This window comes from Lonchura striata, chromosome 4 (assembly GCF_050655825.1).
Source record: "Lonchura striata isolate lonStrDom1 chromosome 4, ASM5065582v1, whole genome shotgun sequence".
NCBI classification, from domain to species: Eukaryota; Metazoa; Chordata; class Aves; order Passeriformes; family Estrildidae; genus Lonchura; species Lonchura striata.
In genome coordinates, this window is record NC_140706.1 from 37,601,566 (window position 1) to 37,623,271 (window position 21,706).

Consider the following 21,706-nt stretch of genomic DNA (forward strand, 5'->3'; position numbering starts at 1 on the left):
TCCAGATTTCTTAGATGTTTCAATATTTAATCATAACATGTTATAAATTTGTAAGTCTGCAGGAGTTTCCTATATGTAGAAGACCATGTTTGTGTGTCTTACCATGTTGCTACTTGCCATCACTGGTACCTCTTGTATGACACCTGAAGTACAAAACAGAGTGTTCTGTATTTTGGAAAGGAAAGCTAGAAAGGAGCAAAGCAAGTCTCTGCTAGAGGGAATGAGGACTTTAGGTTGTTAATTTTTTTTCTCTGCAAAATGGAAATTGCACCACTCTGTGATCTCATGGAAGCAATTTTGAATATTTATTAGTAACTTAGTTTTGTTTAATTTAATTAAAACTTTAGTAAGGGAATCAAATGAGTAAGATATGGAGATTTATGATTACTGATTAATGGTGAGAAAACAGTGTCATGCAGTCTCCTCTCAAGAAAGTTAAAACAGTGGTCACATAATATGATCAGTGATCACAATAGAGACTGTTAGGATAGGGGGATTATATGACGTTCTGCAAGCATTCTCTGAATTTACGAACTTGGATGACTTGAGTATGTGATGTTACTGGCTTTTAATCTAAATTTTATTTGAAAGGAAGAGACAGTAGAACTACCTTTTGTCTAAATGTAAGCTGGTTCCAGTAATGGGAAATGAGAGCAGCTTTTCTGTATTGCTGGAGGGGTTGCTTTGTTGTTCAACTAAAATGCTTTTCTTCTTCAGATCCCAGTATGGCACCAATAGGTAAAATACAATCCCTGTGTTATATGTATTTCCTCTGTCTTAAGAGAGAGGACTTTTTTTTTAATTACTACTTTTCCCCTGTTGCCTGAACAGATGAAGTTAAGCATGATATCTTACAGATTTCTGTTGGGTTTTTTATCCCTTTGGTAAAAAAGGAATGTGTATGTGGGTGGGGGAAGATACTGAGAGGTTCTGTGAGATTACACTTGTCAAATCAGTTACTTGGCTGTCAGAAATTTGGGTTCTTATCAGCCCTGGTAATGCAAATTATTAAATCTTTGCATGATTTTTCAGTCTTAAATCAAGGCAGAATACTAACACTTCCTGAAGTTAGTCAGAGAAGTTTTCTTTAGGTTCAAATCCTGATTTTTGTTGAAATGTGTCTTAGCAATACCCTTTCTCTTAAATACAAAAACAGTGTATTAACTCTGTGGAGGAATCTCCTGAATTGTCCAGGGCATGCCCTTCCTATTGTCACTCTCTTATTTTTCCTACTACCTTTTCCATCCTTCATTTCTTCAAGTTCTGGATTAAGTTCCTTATTTTGGAAGTATTTTAATGAAATAAATTCAGATGCTTGCTGGCATAAGGCTTTCTCTGTTCATAGGGCAGTTTTCTGTGGCATCATTTCACCTTTGGACAAAACACAACAAAACCGAGCTTTCGATGCTTCCGTAAGGGACTAGTTGAGCAGATTGTTATCTATTATTTTGTCAAAGCAATCACTGAACTCTGAGGAGATGGATTGCTGCTCAGCTGGTCTGGCTATGGACTTCTGCTATGGAAGCCTCTTCTGGTCTCAGACAGATTTTTCAAAGCCTTTCCCCACTCCAGTTAGCTTGATATACCTGTGTACCTGGAAACAATCAAGGTTCCAAGGGATTTAAATAAACAATACTTGAGTGTAGTAATAAATGCAAGGCAGTAGGGAACAGCAAATATTTGGAATGTTATTGATGCAGAACTATTGTCTTTGCTGGAATAAACTAATTGTTGGATATAGTAAAAAGGAAACCAAACTACACCTAAATCCAAAACATCACTCTGTTTGGCAAATGTTTAAAAAAAATCAAACACAAAAAGGAAGTTAATACACATCCTTAAAAGGTAGAGGGTTAAACTAACCACTTTAGAAGTTTAATAGGGCTTTGTTTAGTTTTTGATTTTTTAAATAATACTGCATTTTTTGAACCGTTTATCAGAATGGGGTAAAAACAAAAGTTGTTCTTCCTCAAACAATTGGAAGTGAGCGGGTTGAAGTTTATGGAGAGCAGAAGATAAAATTGAAGGCAGGAAAAGCATAAAACTCTTAACCTGTAGAGTATTTAACTATTCCAGGGGTGACCAGTTGTAGAAAGATGTGAAGGGGAGAGCAAGTTTAGCAAGTCTTTGCAGTCACAGTGATAGTACTTAAATAGAGTTAGAGATTTATATATTTTTTTTATCTACTAAATACCAAACAATTATACAAAAAGAGTCTTGTTGATTGAAATAATTTGTGGAGGTCTAAAACTCTTGGAAAAGTGCAGTTTTTCTCAACTTCTGATGTTAAAAGGTGAAGTTTCTCTGTTACTACATTCAGATTTTCAAGCCATTTTTTTATATTATACTGTGTATGCATAACTATATAAAAACCCAACAAAAGCCCCCAGGGCAAAATATCTGTACAGACGTAGATCCATGTTATATTTTATACAGTCCAAATATATTAAAATTTGTTCAGACTAATTTTTCTTTTGCCTTTATATTTTACTGATATAATCTCAGAGGACTGAAGCTGAGAAACTATACTAGCATTCTATATATTAGCATAATTTAATTTGTTAATTTAATTCAATAATGTACAGTAAAAAAGGCTTAATACTTAGCCCAGTAAGTAACAACTCAAAGTTTAACTTGGGTATCCAAATCTCATCTAAGGAAAAAAAGACTAACTTCTAGGAGGCCTTTTAGCTGAACCTTTGTTAATGAAGTATCATTACAATGACCTTTTGGGGGTGATGTAATGAGAGAATAATCTCTCTATGGTTATGTAAAACAAGTAGTTTAGTACATTCGGTGTTCCAAAACATAAGTTTAATTTCTGGAAAATCTGAAATTTATCTTTTGGATAAACCATAGATTATCACTTCTTTGAAGAGAAACTAGACTGGGATCCTTTGCCTTCCTGTTTTTGATGTGAGATCTTTCTCTAGTGGAGCATTTTGAGCAGGAAGCAGTCTGTTCTTGTAGAAGACTTTAGGTATGTCATGTAAGTAAGATATTAAGTACTGTATTTCTCTGTTCATTCTTGAATTTCATTGGTGTGATAAGACACGATGTTTCAGAAACCATTACAGCCTGTCTGGTGTTTTTAGGATGCCAGCCTGCTTCACTGACTGTGAAGCCACACTGATGTAATTGAAGGTAACAGATCAGAAGAAGCAGTAAATTATTTCAGGTGAATGACTGACAGATTTGAAAACTTTAGCTGCAGCTTGAGAATACAAACCAAGCTAAGGTCAAAATTACATCATTTGTACCAGAAGCTGAGCTTTTACTTAGGAGTATGTGGGTAATCCTGGTCCTTACTAACAGCCAGCTAAATAATGAGTTTCTCCTAGTTTTTCTGATCTGCAATTGTTGAGTGGTCACCCTGTAGCACGTTTCACAAACTGAGCCTTTCTTTATTTAGGATAGGGTAGGATGGGATGGGATGGGATGGGATGGGATGGGATGGGATGGGATGGGATGGGATGGGATGGGATGGGATGGGATGGGATGGGATGGGATGGGATGGGTGTGGTTTTCCCCTTTGTAGAGAAGTGGAGCAGTCTCTGCTCAAGGAGCTGCAGGGTAGCTGCAGTCTGGATTTTGATGGCTGTCCTACACAGTTGGGTCTTCCTGTTACTGTCCTCTCAGCTTGGAGCTTTTTCATTAGGAAGTCTAGATTTGTAACTTTCCATTAAGGCAGATAATTTTATTTAACAAAGAGAATATAAGATAATGTCAGTAAATGAAGTGGTTGGTCTGTGTGGACTGGTCTGGAAGCACAGGCAGAGAACTTTCTTCCCTAGAAAGACCAGGTGAATCCCACTGTCTCAGTTTGTGTGTTGCTGAAGCTGTGGTTATACTGTAATTGTTAGTTTGGTATCATGCCAGTATGTTTGCTTTCTAGCAATTTTCCCTTTACTGGCTGATTGGTCTTTGTTCAACAGTTGAATATTAGCTAGTGATAAACTGCAAAAGTCAAACCATTGAACCCAAACAAAGGAAAAAACCAATCCTCTTCCTTTGTTCCTTTGGCTGGGGAAGAGTAGAAGACCACCTACCTTATTTCTCCAATTCGTGCACATGTAACTTTCTTGAAACACATTTCAGCTTTCCTTTTTAAGGAGGTTGCTAACTTTCATTAAGATTAAGATTTAGGCCTGTACCAATACTGGAGTGATCTGTGATGCCTCTTCATGTCCTCTGTGTGTACTGGTTCCATAGTGTTTGGGGGTTGCCAGCGTCCCTTACCACTCTTATGTCCCCTAGCAGCCATCTGGAACAGGGACACTTGGAGGTAGTGTCAGATTATCCATGTGCTCAGTGAGCAGCCAGCAGCCACAGAGAACCAGGCAGAGGATGGCACTAATGTGGCACTCTGCCTTTTTTTTGTTCCTGCTTGTTTTAATGCAGCTTGATAGAGAGAGGAGTGGAGCCGGCCAAGACCGCAGGGATTCCTATTCAAATGTAACCAAGCTAAAAATTGCCTTTGGCTCCATGAGAGCCAACATTTCATACAAATCAGGTTTTTAGTCTGTAAAGTCATATCGGATCTTGGAATTTTCATCCACATTATTAAGGTTTATATTCTCACTCATGTTTAGGGCAGATGTTAACAATAACTGTTGCTGTTGAGAACAAGATTCCAAAGTTTGTGCGGCTTTTTTATTGTTGTCTTTAATATTTTGAAAGAAAACCAATTATGTACTTTTAAAATACATCCTGATTCGTAATTATGACAATGCTGATTTCTAAAATGCTGTTTTTTCAGATGTCTTTTTATGCTAAACTCCTCTGTACAGTGTTCAAAGACTCACGTTGAATTTAACAGAAAACATTTGAGTATGGGTAATTTTCAGGACAATGTTAGTAATATAATAAAGGAAATTTAGGAAACCAAGCTATACTACATTTCACAAATCTGGAGGAACTTTTACTTGTACTAGTTAGCAGTGTATTTGCAAGGGCAGTTTAATAAAGTGCTTTGTTTACTTGCACCAAGCAATGTAAGTACATTCCAGAAATGTCTTGGTTGGTTGGTTGGTTTTGGTTTGTTTTTTTTTTAAGGGAGGGAGAGGAGAGGCCATGTCTGATGTTTCATAACATCTAAATGATTTAATTGGAACACCCAGCAGTCAAACCTTATGGTACCAAACTCTTGAGCAGTATAGCTCTGCAAAAGCAATTAAGAAGATGTATTAAGCACTCCCAGCTGGAAGTTTGAAATCTACAAAACACTGTGATGCAAGGAGCACAGGAGATACTCTCTTGCCATTTTTATGAAGAGTTAATTATTTACTGTTTATCTGGAACTTTAAATGTAAGCTGCTAATGTAGACTTTAAAACTGAAAGGAAATTAAATTTGAACACTTGAATAATGAGATAATGTGTTTTAGTTCCTTTAGGCAATGTAGTAAATTTGCAATGTATTTTACCTGATGTGTGGATGATAAATGAGGTTTGCAGAAGCATGTACACAGCAGAATCCTTAGGAGCACCATGGTGTCACACCAATTTTTTCTGAAGGGTAGAATTTTGTTTGTACTGCAGGATGATCATGTTCATGTCTAACCAAAAGGGAGACATTTTACAAGAAAGTACCTTGACATGTGCCAGAAGAGACTTTTCTTGGAGTTCCCCAAAAATGTAAATTAAAAATGAGACATGCTTAAGAATATTAAAGAAATATTAAATAATATTAAATATTAAAGAAATATTAAAGAAATATTATTAAAGAAATTAAATATTAAAGAAATTTCCTCTGAGTTTTGTATTTTAACTGATATTTTGGAAAAAGAACAGTAGTAGTCTTGCTTTTGCATCTTAATATGTGTTTAAATAGAGAATCTGTGGCTTCTTTTTTGTGTTTAGATTTCCTCATCAGTCTGCAAAGTTTACAGGTTGAATCTAGGGTACTGAAAAAAGTGGACAGTCTTACAGTTTTAGTAAATAAGTTCTCCTGTTACAATTACCACAGAAAATTTTTCCCTTGGCCTTTCCTTCTTAAATTATATAACCACTGTTAAGGGATCCAGAGAAGACTTCAGACAAGCTTACTAATAGGGAAGATTTGAGTTGCCTGTAGAGGAGACAAAGCTTTGAAACGTTGTTTTTCTGGTTTCTTCTTGCTCTTCAAGTCTCATAAATAATGTTAAAGACTACTCAGTCATTGTTTCCAGCAACTCAAAACATTCAGAATGATAGGGGGAGGCCTTACAAACTCAGGTTTAAAGAAAAACAGATGTCAAGATTGGAGGTAACCTTATTTTAATTTCCACATTTTGAAACCTTATTTGTTCTAGAGCTAAAAGAGTTTTGAATGTATTTATGAATATATCAGGGCATATGTTTAAGTAACTGGAAAGCCTAGACTTTTGAAATAAATACTAAAGTCAGGATAGAATCAGAAGACTTGTCACAGAAACTGGAATTATGTGACTGAATTATGAAAGCACATGAAAACTGGATGCCATTTCTGTGTTAATATTGCACAGCTGCAGAATCTGTGCTCATGTGACTTGATTCCTCTTTGATATTGAGATCTTACTTTGTGTGGTGCAGAGGCATTAATGGTGTCATTAATGTAACCATTCTGATTTGGTGAACCCCAGATTTCCAATTATCTTCTTGGAGTTTGCTTCTGGTATAGGGAATATTAGGATTTTTTTTTTTCCACTGAAAGTATCTGCAGATAGATGTAAACAGTACCTTGTTGTATCAGAAGGATTTTGAATGCATTTAGGAATAGCACTTCACATACTCTACATATGTATTCTTAGAGTCTGGATGCAGTCATCCAGGATTCATAACTGATAGAGATTATGGAATAGCATCAGTGTGACTTTGTACTTGGGTAAACTTAATCTCTTGGGAAAGGTGAGAAGAGCTTAAATAGTATCAAAAGGAGACGAGAGCAAAGAGAAAGATTGTACGTAATTAGTATTCAACTATTTAAATAAATTTTTTCAAAAGCCTAAAAATGAAAAAAAAAAAAATCTACTGCTTAAGCTGTTAATGTGATATCAGGGAACAAGTGTCTCAGACTGAAATTCTTCAGTACATTAGTCTTATTCTGAAGATCTCATGCAGGTTGTATTAACATAATGTTCATTTCTAAAATACAGATGTTTTATTTTTATTTTCTAGAATGTATTGAACCTTATAAATTTTGATTGAAGTATCAAAATCTTAGTCCAGGAATCTAGTAATTTTGGACTGTCGTAATGAAGTTCAAGACAAAGTATTGGTTGCTTATAAAAAAGGAACAATTTGTTCAGTATAAGCAACCCCTGATATATATGTTTGTTGATTCAAAAAGGACTACTTTCCCAAAGCTTAAAAAAAAAATTAGCAGTACTAGTTTCATGTAGTAAATGGCTGAATAAAGGAATAGCAACATTAATACAAATGACAGCTTTTTTGTAATCAGAAGAGTGATAGTAAGTTACCATGAGTGCACGAGTGCATTAAGAAGCATCTACATCATTGTTGCATGGGATGCCAGTGAAAATCTCCTAATGGATAAATTGTTTGTCTATCAATGTTTGCAGTTAAAGACTTGGTGCCTTTCTGGAAGAAGTGTTCTTCTGCATCACAGCCTTAACAGGCTCTTTAGAAACAACCTTAAATAGCAGCTTTGAGGCAGTTTGGGTACAGACTTGTAAGTCAGCTCTGTTGAAGGCTGCAGATTTTGGACAGAATGTCATGATATACATTGGTAGTGCTGTACAATACTTTCCAAAACTGTGTCTAGGATCACATAAAATCCTAAGCCTCAGCCATCCTAAAAAGAGAGAACAGAACTGAGTGAATAGAGAAAAACTAGAATGTTGAGAAAACTTGACAGGAGGGTTAGTTAGGAGAAACATGGCGGGGCGGGGGGAGGGTTTACTTATAAGATACTTTGTCTTACTTTGAGCTTAAGTCAGTGGCTGAAGAATATTTACCTTTGTGTGTAATGACAGCATGTAGAAATACCTAATATAAGTGTTGTTTCACCATATGCAGGTTTTGTACCTACAGGAATAAATATTCAGGGCCTTATTCAGGTCTGTATTTCTGTGTCAGCACCAATTCACATACACGTGCTGAGTGGAACAGTTGCAAAGGTGAGCTGTGTTCATGTTGTGATTCGTAGGGCTTTCCCTGTATATTTGTGTTTCTTTTAAGAGTAGTTAATCTATTTGGTTCTGTATAAATAAACTACAGTCTCATGCAAGAGCTGAACAAAACCAGGTCCATTAGCAATGGACCTCAAGGTGGAGGCTGTCCTACCATGGTGACAAAAAGAGGTGGAGTTTCACTTTGAGAGTCCTGCTCGAGAGTTGTCTTTCCATCAGGTCTTAGTGGAGTCTGAGTCAGAGAACTCTGAAACAGGATGACTGAATTCTGCTTTCCAAATGTATCTCAACCAGTTGAGTAGCATGAATAGTTAAGAGAGAGAATTAAAGAGCTGTCAGCCTTTCATTATCCTATCTGGTTCTTAACTCTTGGCTCCAGAGCAGTGCTTTCCCATAATAATGCATTATGGTTGCACTTGATTAATTAAAATACCTTTTATTTAAATTAGAAAGTTGCACTTCTTGTAAGCTGTTCATGAATATTTATTTATGGAACATAACTATTCTGTGCAATTCCTGTTAATGTAAGTAGATGGTTATTAATTTGCTTACTGTGGAGTCTCAAAGACAGAAAGCCCTTGTACAGTGGAAGAATATAATGAAATTACCTTCCATGGAATAAACTTTTAATGAGATTTGCCTGGTTGGAGTAAGAACTACTTTAATTATTTCAAAGAAAACATTGAGATCATGGCATGTATCACATTTTACAACCAAAGGACTAAAAACTTCTTTAGGTTGGGAAAACTTTGGCTGGATCTATATTACAGTGGGAATGGATCCATAGAAGAAAAACCTCAGTGGATGCTGAGGACTTGGTGGCCACAGGCTGTATTTCTTCAGAGGTAATACTTTGAGTGAATTCTACTCTGATTCCAGGGAATATTTGCATGAGTAGACCACTGTTGGAAAACACCTTCCATTTTAATTTCATCAAAAAAGCAGTGTAGTTCATTTGCATTATGTTGAGGCCAACTAGATGAAAGAATGGATTGTTTCCTCTATGTTTGTATCACAGAAAAATGGAAAAAAATTACTTTCCTTTTTCAAATACTTGAGAGTAAAAAAAGCCCAACTCTTATATAAACTTGTTTTTTATAGATAAAGAGACTTATGAATTGTGGTCTAAGTCCAAGAGATACTTCAGACATTGGTTTACAAAGTGACTACAGAATTCTCATAACATTTGGAGAGGTGAAGGGCTTATAGTAAAATGCATATGAAAATAGAGTAGAATTGCTAATAAATTTTTGCCTGAAGTAGAAAGGATGTGTATTTTGAAGTAGAGGACTACCTGCAAGAAGCAGCTTTGTGTGTGTAAGATTCAAAGGTTGCAATTGATAGGCAATGTCTACCAAATACAAAAAAAAAAGGTGGTGTAAGATTTCCTGATGAAATCATATGTAAATATAGACGTTTAATCTTGTGTTATGACAGCATAGTAATGATCAACCTGTTAGTGTCAAATTTCCTCTTCCTTCTGCAGTGAAAGCAGACACAGTTGCTGGAACATCCTTCATTTAAGTAGTTTAACAGTTTCTAGTTTCTATGTCACAGTGCAATCTGTTCTGTTTATTGTAGCCAGCTATTAATAAAATGGTAACAGTGCAAGTGGACTAGAGGAGCAGAACTGGTGTGAGGAAAATCAGAATAACTGTGACCTCCTTGGGCCCAAGTTCTGATAATTTTCTGCAATAAAAGACTGAGAGGTGAACAGGTTATCCTTGAAACGTAAGCCTCCTATTGCCTAGCATTTCTAACCCTTCCTCACCTGTCATGCTCAAAACCACAATAAACCTTTTGGAGAAACAATTGCATTGAAAAGCAAAGTGGAAAGTCCTTATTGTCTACCCTGAATTATCTAGTTATTCTTTGTGTATTGCTTATGCAACTCTCTCTATCTCTAATGATGGAGTTAGACTACTGAGAGATTTTGCTTCATTTGAGCTCATAGTTTTTGTAAGAGTTAGGCACTCCTGTACAGCGAAGGACAGTCTAGGCTTGAGCAGCTTGGGAAAAAGCCTGGCCAGGGTGTGCTGGAACTCATCATCTTGCTTCATTACTAGCTGCCATGTAAAACCAGTGTCAACTTTTAATGGAATAAGGGGTTAATTAAGATAAACACATGGAATGTGGCCTTCTGCACTACTGACAGAGCAGAGGCAGTTCATCTCCAGGGACAGGGAGAGCGGGGGTGGTGGGATAGGCTTGCAGAAGGGTTTGGTGAGCCGAGTGCAGAGCTCCACACTGACCTCCCCTGCACAAAGGAAGCCTGGGGAAGGTGGAAGTGAGGGTGAAGGATGCTGAGGGAATTGAGAAACACTGAGCATGAAGGTACAGGATAAAAAAGCCAGAACTCGGGGAGGACTTGTACAGGTACAGTGACAGCAGATGGGAGTGTGGTGATGCAACGTACCAATTCAGACCTCATAACTCAAGACATGCAGATCTGTTTAGGTTTTTATAGTAACACTTTTATGCTGAAACAGATCCATTTGAACAACATGAAATGTGAAACATAATCCCTTCTTTTAGACACTATGTATTCAAGCCTATTTGACTACTACTAAACTGAGCAGAAGGCTCGTTTGCTCTTTGTCCGCTTCTATGGACTGGATGAAATAACCAGGAACTCTAAACTCTAGCTTGTCACTGCACAAGAGATAAATGTTAATGTAGCATTCTTCTGGCTCTTTTGTTATAATAAAGAACATACAGGAACTTGATCTTAAAAAAAGATGCATAATTTCAGCTAGGATTAATTGCCTTTTCAAAATGCTGACCAGCTGCTTCAAGTAGAGTACCATAAAAATCTTTTGCTTTGAAGCATAAAAAATGTAAGATATGAATAATAATAAATAGCAAATAGTTTGTTATTTACTCTGTGCATGTAGTGAATGTATATTTGTGTATGCTACAGTGACAGCTAAGATTAATGCCTTTTCTGCAATAGGCAAGAAGCTGTTTGAAGTCGGGATATTAAAGAAATCAAATTGATTCCAAATTAATTTCAAGAGAGTGAAGGGGTTTTAAGAGAAAGAGGACATGATACCAGTCCTAAATCAAGCTTAGCAAAAGTCCCTTCAGTTTCTGGGAACAAAAGTTTGTAGGGAATACCTGAGAAGGATGTGTGATGGTGATGTTGGGTTCATTCAAAAGGTTGAATGAGCACCTGAGCATTTACAAAACAGTTGAAGTGATGGTAAATAAACCTAAAAACACTTTCAGAAGGTAATGGAATGTGAGATGCTATCTCAGGACTGTAAAATCAAATTCAGACAGAAGAGATGCCTGTGGTTACTCTCATTTTAAATACCATTAACAGTGCCTTTGTAATTTTAGAGCTTGTACTGTTTTAGTGGGGAACAAATTCACACTTGGTCATAGTGGAAAGCAAAGCATGCTCAGATAAAAAATCAGGCCTGTCAACCTTGATAGGTTTTCATCAAAAAATACAGCAACCTCTTAATTTTCAGCTCCGTGTTTTTCCATTGCCCAAGTTTTGGCAGCAAAGTATTTGAGAGATTAAAGGAACATTTCTTCATGCTGATCTCACCAAGAATAATCTCACCAAGTCACTTATTCAGAGTCATTTGCCCACTTTGCTCCTCCTGTATCGTGTTCTAACTCCTCACCTTCAAAGCTCAGTATGATTTTGCTTTTAGCAATCTCATTTCTCATTTATTCTTCTCAGATTTTTTTTTTTCAGTGTGTCTTCTCATCTGGAATTCCCTCACCTTTTCTTGGTGCAAGAGGTAAACATATTCATTTGCACATTACATTGAGGGAAGCTTTATGCTCATTTTCAAAATGTAAAAACCTTTAGAACAATACAGAGCTTTACTCTTAAATTTTTATATTGCTGGTAAGCCTTCTGGAACTTCTGAAGCTTGTGTTAAAATATCAGGTCCCTGAAATAGGGACAAGGGCCTCCTGTGTCCCAAGGATTTGTTGAGAAACTGAATGTTCCAATCTTCTACACTAAGTAGATTAACAGGTTTTTTTTTTCTTGTAAAGTAAGCAAGCAGAATGTGTTTTGTAAAGTGATTTGTAAAATGCTGTTGTAAAGTCCAATTTCTGAGAGAATTTCTTATGTGGTTGGTAAAATGCATCTACTTTTCCAGTATCTATGGCTTCTGTTTAATGCAAAAAATGAAAGAAGCTAATGTATTCTGATTAGCCATGCATAGACTGGCAGATGACATAGTTCAGTTTGTTACCACTACTCCCGCATAGCACAGCCTGGTAGTACAGCATTAATCATGGGATCTTTTCTAGGTGTTAGCAATGCCCTATGGCTTTATGTAGATTCCCTTTTATTTCTTCTAATGTGATGAGCTTTGGTGTTAATATGTTAAAAAAAAAAAAAAAAGATTGTATTAAACCAAATGGAGATATTTCTAAGAATTGCAAGATGGTTTCTTTCTCTGAGATTGCTGTTGACTGTATCCCTTTACTACATATGATACAGAAATCTCACCAGCTGACATGTATGGTATGTCTGCCCCACTGACTGTAGATTACAGAAAGATGTTTTCTGGATGTTTAGGTGATTTTTTTTTCCCCCTTTCTGGTGACTGATAGAAGTTGTTATAAGGTTAGATGGCAGTTCAGTTAGTAGGGCAGATTTGAAATTATAACAGTTGCAGTTATTGATGGTTTATTTGTGGAAGGGCATGTGAAGGTCTGTGGCTTCTCTAGCTGCGTCCCATTAAGCCAAAAGGGAAGAAAAACATTCTGAGTTTACGTGAAAATTTCTCTTTGTTCTGGACTTGGAGCTCAGAATGGCACACATCTTGCTTGGGAATTAATTATTTGGCTGTTTAAGCAATTGCATTTATGGCTTTTGACAGTGAAAGTAAATTTTAAATCACTGTATTAGAAGGATAAGTCTGAATTTAGGCAGCAGCAAAAGAATGCCAAAGATGTGTGATTTCCAGTTTATGTGGAAACTAAAATGAGTGAAAAGAAGGGCTATGTATTAGACATGTAAGAAGGAATTTAGGGAAAGAGTTTAACACTGAGATGGGGTCTGTATTTCTGTAATGGTCAGAAGGGTTTTCTTTTCTCTTGTTTTGTGCTTTTATGTTAATATAATAAGCAAAAAAAGCAAGTTATATTTAAGAAACTCTTCACACAGGAAAGTTGTCACACTTCCTGCAACAGATTTTGGATGGGAGTGAGTAGTTGTGAATGGCTTTTACTATATAACTATGCAAAATGAGGCTTCTTGATAAACACAAAAGTACTAACTTGTAATTAGGTATTTTGAAAAGGCAAATAGTTCTGTACTCTGAGCTTCAGAGACCTATTCTCAGTACTTGAGACCTATTAATTCAAAGTCTTTTGTTAGGTCTTTGTCAGGCTCTTGACCTTCATAGACTTTATCCTGATATTTTTAAATTTGTTTGCTTCTTTTCTCGCTATGTTTTTCCAGTTCACTTTCTTCTTTTCTCCCCCACCAAAAAAAAGTTTGTCTTACCATTAGAAAGACACTTTTTTCAAAGTGTCTAGCGGCTAGAAAATAATAGAAATACATTAGTGGATAGTAATCAACTGCATCTATTTTTCTTTTTCCAAACTGTTCTTCAAAAAGATGAAATTAATAACTGGGAGGTAATTTTCTGCAGTTTTATAGGGGTAGAGGAATTTGGAACAACAAAACTTTCAAAGCTGTCTGTGTTCCTGCCTTTCTAACTTTAGATATTCATGACGGCTTTAATAATGAGAAATTGGATATGATTGGGGAACATTAGATATATTCTAACATCCCACACTGAGAATTCTTCAGGGATGTACTGGTTAGTGGCATTTCAGAGGAGGACTAGTAAGTCCCACTATCCAGTCTCAGAGTTGTAGATGTATCCTTGCCAGGAGGGGTGGATGTCTTTCTCTTTCCTTCTTGCAGTATGCAGTGTTCTTGTCTTAGAAGCTATGAGTGGTGTTACCTGAAATGAGAATACATTGGAATTTACATTGCTAGGAGAATCTAAGTGCAGGGTGAACCTGTGCTGCTGTGCTGATATCAACTTGATGTGCTAAAAGAGATTAGGAGATCCATGCTGCTGTATGGTAGCACTGGGACAAGTCAAATGAAGTTTGATGGAGACATCAAATACCCATGAGTCAGAACATACCAAGAGAAAACCGATGAAGATAGTGGCACTTACAGTTTGAGCATTGGTGTTGGTGTAACAGCTTGTAAGAGCAGATCTTTCAAACAAATCATTGCTTTTGGAAATAGTGATTTTATATAAACAGCCTAGCTCTATGCAGTGCACAGTTTAAGGTTTTGTTTAGATTCTTACAAGGGTCTGGGTTTTTTCAAAGCAAAAATCTTTTTTAGTAAACAATTAGTCAAAAGGTTTTTAAAGATTCAGAATGGAATTGTTTGATATGGAGATCAGCAGCGATGCAGACCTGCATTCTCTTCTGCATCTTGAAAGTTACCTCCTCGGTCTTTCCTGTGCAGACAGTTTTCTCATAATTCGTTTTGTTTGCTTGTGGAAGAGGCAATCTTGAACATGTCAAGTGCATACAGGTGAAATATTTGGGGACATGTTTTCTCCTATTTTTTGCTTACTTATTTTATTTACTTAGGAGTTTAGTTCAGTGGAAAGTGTTCAGAAATTTCTTTACTTAACAAACTTTGGGAAAGGAAGTAGCTGAGAACTTTGCATTTTGACTAGGCAAAGAAGAAAAGGCAGTATTCTGAAGACACTTTTTTATTTTAAAAAAAGTGTTTACAAAGGTGTGACACAGAAAGGGACTGGGAGAAGTGCATTTGGAGAGTTTTGTAAATGTCCTTTCCTAACCTTCCATATTATTAGTGTGATTGCTTAGGCCTTAAGGCAACATCTTTAAATTCCTTTCATTCTTCTGTATTCCAGCTTTTAATTTCAAAACAACTTTGTGGGAAAGAGTTGCTCATACTTACATTAAACGACCTTATATTTATTTCTGAACATCAGACAGAAAAAAAAAGCCAAAATGTTTTCTTCTCAAAGCTGTTAAGACAGAGGAAACAAAAAGGGTTTTCATAAAATGGCTACTTAAATAGGCCATTGAGAATTTACCTCAGAAGAACACATAAGAATTGCTTACATGAATAAAGGAACTACCCATCTCCTATAAAATATAGGTTTCTCTGAGTCTGTGCTGTGAAATTCTGCAAGTTAGAGCAAAGTCAGCTGGTAAAGTCCTCAAAAGAGCCGGGCAAAGGGCTCTAGGAGCCATTGGTGTGTCAACCTGCATTAGATGGATAACCCTTGAAAATTAGTAAAGCCTACTAAAGAATTTTTAACTTCAGTTAACTAAGCAACAGTAAAAATGTAATCCTGTTTCCTCATTTATCAAGATCCTAAAATTTTTACCGATTAGAGTTAGTCAGCTTTTCCAAAAGTATAATAAATATGTTGGCTTGATTATATATTTTATTGTGCCCCTTGGTGTTTTTCCTAATGTAATCTTTCTTAAAAATTATGATTGTTATATGGGTTAAGTTACACACAGTTGGGTTTCAAAGCCTGATCTCTTTGATCAGGGTAACCTGGCTAGCCAGTTTCCTCTTGATGCTAAACTTCTACTTTCATTAAAATCAAAAGCTGTATAGCGAGTAACTATATTTGAATATAGCATTTCAAAACAACTACAGATTTGCACTGTTTTAAATCAAATGTTTGGTCTTTTGCTTTATGTGTGTAGAGAAAAATGAGATTTGGTACAACTGTATCATAGGAAACCAGTAGAAATGAATATACTTACCAACATTAACATTGCTCACTTGTTTAATCTAGTGAACTATTATATAAAAAACCCCAAAGCTTGGTTTACTGTATTCAGTACAGCAATAGTAATTTATTTCATATGTTACCAAAGGCTTGTTTTTATGGTTATTTCAGTATACTGGCAGCTTGATATAGCCTTTTGACATTAAAATATCTTTCTTTTTTTGTCATCCAGATAGCAGGACCTCAGAGACACTTTATCTGAAAAGATTTCATTTGCATTGATGACCTCTGCAGGTTTCTGAGGTAGTTCTGATGGCAGAAGTACGTAAAGTTGATTACCCTAACAAGTTAGTGTTGGTTACAGATGAATAACACTCAAGTCAGCCTTTCTTTGCACAAATCTGGACTTGTTTGAATTGTTCCTTAGATGACAAAAGTAAATGCAGGGAGCCAGCTTTTAACATTCTTCTTGGATTATGGAAACACTTTTGAGTTCTGGAGCTCAAAAAGAAATAGGGAGATTTAGTTCCAAATGTTATCGTCTCTAGGTTGCTCTGTGCTACAAAACTGAGTATTTAATTTTTTCAGGCCAAAGCAAGATACCTGTATCTTAACGCAGGGAATGTGTTTTCTTCCTTTAGAAGGAAATCCAACTTGAGAAAACACATTTTTTAAATATAAGCAGTTTATAAAGGTCTTTGGTAAAGTATTTTCATATGCTCTATGTCTCAAAATACATGAAAAGTTAAATGCAAGCAGAGAAGGAACAAAGGAGGCTGAAACAAAGAAAATTGAATTACACAGATCAGGTGGCTATAAATTAAGACTTGAATCTACTTATTGGAGCCAGTGAGATGAAAGAGACATAAAAAATACAGATGTGAAAGGGGATGTTCTTGCATGCAGGACTGGACTGCTTAGCAAAGCCAAAGAAGGCAAGAAAGCAAAAATACACTTTAAAAAAAGTAATAGGATGGATGCATTTGAAAGATCTGAATCAAGAAAGCAATAATATAAAATACAGTAGACCAGAAGATGAAAAGAAGTAATATTGTCCTTCAAAATGTTTGAACGACTAGGAGTCTGAAGAGGAAATTTCAGGTTTACCTGTACCTACTGAAGAATGTACACATTAAGAACTCACTTGACCCAAATCTGCCTTGCAAACATTAGCATTTATGTTATCCTTATGTAAAAGCACCTTCCACTGGCAGTCAAGTATGTCTAAAATTACTCGTTTTTTTGGGAAAAAAAAAAAAATAATTGACTGAGAAAAGTACCTCTGTATCGCTAGACTTACTGTGCTTCTCATTGGTGTGTAATTTGAAGGTTTTTTTGTGGTTCATCTTGTCATGGTCATTCATGTGACTCTTCATTTGATTTAGGAATTGCATGGAAAGAAACCAAAATTGTAGGTGAAGAAAAATAAATTTTCTGTCTTTTCCTTGTAAGAAAGTTGCAAATAATGAATGTTAAAGATCCTCTTGTGACATGGATCAACTTCCAGTTTGTAGATTTTCTGTAAAGAAAGGCCTAAAAATGCTGCTGAGTTATCTGAGCAACTGGATTTTTCTGGGAGCTGATAGAGCATGTAGCCAGTTTCAGAAAAGTGTTTTTGTCTAACTACCAACATAATCAGTACTCCTATAAAAGGTATTACTTCCTGGCCTCTTGAAAACACTCAGTGTCTAAGAAGCTCAGACAGGTGAAACCAGTGTAATTATTCTGGGTAAATTCAACTGGCTCATGAGGAAGCCCAGGCCACTTCCCAATCTTGCAGCCAGAGAACAGGGAGTGCCTTGCTTGCTTGGAAAAGTGACAGCCAGCAGCACCTGTCTGGGAGGCTTTGAAAGAAGCAGAGATGCAGATGATCCAGTATCTGTTCCATTCATTTCCTTGAGAGGGGGTTTACTATTTTTTGCTACTTAAGCTAATGTTGGTTTTTCAAGTGCAGTATGTACAGACTGAGCACTGTTTTGTGCCAGTGTAAGCATATTTACATTTGGGCTTCTGCCATTAAAACTCCTATTTTAAAGGAAATCAGATCTCGTGTTTCTCCGCAGGCATAAGTTTCTCTTGGCTTAAGCTTATGAAAAATACATACAGTTGCATATTGCCCATTAAAGAAATAAAAGTAAAGTTTGAAATAAGGTGAATGAAAACAAAAGTATAAATCCAAAGAGCAAAATTGTGCATTCTGTATATTTTTAAGACAAAATATCTGGGTTAGGAGAAGAAAATGAAGGCACCTGAGCCTCATATATATGTACACATATGCATTGTTTCATATTCTTTTAAGCCATTTGTTTTGATGTCATCATGTATTATTTTCGTTAAAGGAATCTGGCATCTGAAATATATGTGTATATCCATGCCTTTGCTAAAAATTAATTTAAACAGTTTGTCTATCAGCAGTAGCATTAGAAGTTCGGCTATTTTTGCATAAGGAATAAGGAAATAATTCTAAGAACCTCTCATGTGGAATCTTTCTGAATTTTATATTTTAACTTCTTAAAATGTTTTTTGTCTTTGTTTTGTTGTTGTTGTTGTTGCTTACTCAAAGAGCTGGCAGGGTAAGTGGCAGCTGTAAACTTAAGGGTAGGCTGCAAAGTTTTTCTTCCAAAGCCTTTCTTTCATGTTTAGCCAAGTGAGAGACATGGAGTGAAATGTAAACTCTGGCTTGGCATGTCCTCATGGCCATCTCTGCTGGTGAGCAGCCAGAGGGGCAGAAGGGGGGCTGAAGCTGCCTAACCACACAGACCCGGAGGGCGCCGGCCATGAGCTGCCGCTCCAGGTGGCTCAGAGGAGGAGGAACGTGGAGATGGTGCTTGAGGGCTCTCGATCCTGTACCCCTGAATCAGCCCTCCCCACTGCACCCGCTCTTTCTCACTTCATCCTCCCTCTGGGACAGAAGGGAAAGTCATCCACATCTCCACTCAGTCATTTAACTGCTTCTCTTTAATCCCTGGGAGTCCAACTGGGAACTGTGTGTTTTGTTGAACTTTGTTTTATTTGGAATTATGGACTGGAACCATTTCTATTTAACGTGGGAAACAAGCTTTGCAGAAACTCAACCTTTACACTGGAAAAGGAACTTCCCATAAAGCATAAACAGATGTTTGTAGTTTTGTATGCAGATACGTTTGTTGGAGCCTTTGTGATAAACTGCATAAATGCAATATGGAGTTCTAAAAATTAAATGATGACAAATGAGTTTGATTGATTTGACATGATCTGCACTGCTACTCCTGGCTTGTTTTGTTTGTTTTTAAAAAGATTTTTTCCCAACTGTATTTTATATAAAAAGCTGATCTAAAAACCTATTCCTCAGCGTGGGGACATAGAAAGCTTTCTCCCAGGACAATGGGAGATTCCTGGGAGAAGTGAAACTATTTCCTCCAGTGCAAGAGAGATTTCTGTATCCTGTAGTAGCCATTATTACTTGGGGCCCGCTTTCTGTCAAGTAATTCTTGGCTCCTAATCCTTTTGTTTGTGTGTTTGTTTGCTTGTTTGTTATTGTGATGGAAAGAGATAAGCAAGCAGTGTTTCCTCTCTTGTTCAGAGGTGTGTTTGTTTTTGCTTCCTCTCCGTTAAAGTTCTCTCTTTGCACTTGTTCATACTCCATCTACACTGACTGCTTCCTTCATTCTGTCTCTGTACTCTGCAGAGAATGTAAAATTAAAAAATACACACTCACACATACATATAGGTATATATATATATATATATATATATATATATATATATAAATTTTAAATTGTTCTATTCTGACCATTGATTTTCCCCTCACTTGGATGAGGCCCACAGATTGCCTACTTGGTGTCTTTTTCCATATCCAGGTTTGTATAGAGTGCGTCATCGTGGTGCACTGATGCAATTAAGTGTGATCATGAAGAAAAATATTATTTGCTTCAGTTTGGAGACCACCAATTGTGAACAATTGCTTGGATCTTGCTAATATAATATTTTTCATATTCATCCTGGAGACAATAGAATGAAATTTGATTTTCCTGAATTCATATGTAAATCATACTCCTCTCTACCTATGTATATACACACATGGTTTTCCTTTGACTGTTTGGCATAGAAAAAAGGTTACTAGAGAAATTAATCTTTGAGATACTATTTATACATTTGAGACATTAATATACATGTACAAAAATTAAAGCTGTCCAAACGAATTGGATTATATTGAAAGATAAAATTTTGTTAAATGTCATATACATTATCAAAACTCTGTCTTCTGCCCAATGGACAGACTCAAAGTGATAATTCCTTCTGAGAATTTTCTTACATTTTATGTGATTTCTTGAGATATTGCAAGTGCAGCTCCAGTTTACAATCTGAGCTGGTGAAAGACTTGAGAGGAGACACATACCATAGGGTAGATGTGGCAAATAATATTGGCAGCGTTGAGTTTTGTTAAATTTTTCCTTTTCCATATGGGAAAATTTTTGCATCTAAGATGTGAAATACTGTGCTGTGTGTGACCATAAAGGCTGCCTTTGCTTTGGAAAAACTATATTAGTATTGCAAGTTACTGCTGTTTGCATCATTAAGGGGGTAAGCACCCCTCCAGGTATTTAAATTTGAAAACAGGAGAGTTTTGAAGGCAGTAACCCTAACACTAGAGTTGTAGAGTTTTACAGCTCTCTCTTGCAAAATTTGGAGATACAGGCTGAGTAATTAAAAAATAATACCTGCAATGTATATAAGGGGGGGTGACAGGGTTAAATTCCAATCCTTCTGATCTGCATTCAATAGCAGCACCAATGATCTACAGTTTTCAGATACTATGGAGGAATCAAGTGAAAGGAAACCCAAGGATGCACACCTTCAACAGATCTTTTCCAGTAATTCTTATTAGTTTATTTAATTTAATTTAAAAAGTTGCTCCAGGATGAAATTTTTCATTTTTAATAAACTGAAATTTGTTTATCAAGCTGGAAAACATCTCCTTTATGTCCTATTATTCTCTGCCCATGAAGTAAATAAGGTGAAGAAGATAATAAGAAAGTCATGCAGGAAAACCTTAAAGGTCTTATAGCAATTTTTTTATTCCAGTGTTATATTTTCTTGCAGCATTCTTCTGCCAGTGGTCTCTCAAGTGATCAGGTTGCTTTCCAACTTGCTTGCTTTGGTTTTTTTTGTTTAATCTTAGTGAATTAGTACATAGGGGTTAAAGTATTATGTTTTTCTGCCTTTCCTCTGTCTAGCAACTTTGTATGATTAAAAATTATAATGAAACTCAGAGAACTGAAACTCTTCCCACTTGTATGGGTAAAAATCAGTAGAATCATTGCAATAAAATATGTGTATAATTTTACTTTGCAATTTCATACTTTGCAGCTTCATTCATACTCTCCAAAAAGACAATATAAATTCTATTTAGTAATGTTCATCTCATTCTAATAATCTATTAATTTTTTATTTTTATTTAGGGTGTACCTCAGTTACCATGTGCCAAAGCATTGTATAACTACGAGGGAAAAGAACCTGGAGATCTTAAATTCAGTAAAGGAGACATCATAATTTTGCGTCGACAGGTGGATGAAAATTGGTATCATGGAGAAGTCAATGGCATCCATGGCTTTTTTCCTACCAATTTTGTTCAGATTATTAAACCTTTACCTCAACCTCCGCCTCAGTGCAAAGCACTTTATGATTTTGAAGTAAAAGACAAGGAAGCAGATAAAGACTGTTTACCATTTGCAAAGGTAAAAAGAGAATACTATTGCTATTTGCTTCTAATAATTTCATTCACTTGGATAAGAAATAAAACAACTGTTTTGTAATCTTATCTTCATTTCTCTTTGGAGCTGCACACATAGAAAAAGGAGAAGTAATTCTGCAAGTATTTCTCCTAT

The 21,706-nt window shown here is 36.1% G+C and overlaps 1 protein-coding gene across 4 annotated transcripts in view; it reads left to right on the top strand.

Annotated features, from left to right (window-relative positions):
• Positions 1 to 21,706, top strand: part of SH3RF1 (SH3 domain containing ring finger 1) — an 85,597-nt gene that overhangs the window by 29,645 nt on the left and 34,246 nt on the right. For all 4 annotated transcript variants that reach the window (XM_021555577.3, XM_085577992.1, XM_021555560.4 and 1 more), the window contains exon 3: positions 21,281 to 21,556. In XM_021555577.3, coding sequence (XP_021411252.3) covers positions 21,281 to 21,556 — 276 coding nt within the window. The remainder of the gene's footprint in view (positions 1 to 21,280; positions 21,557 to 21,706) is intronic.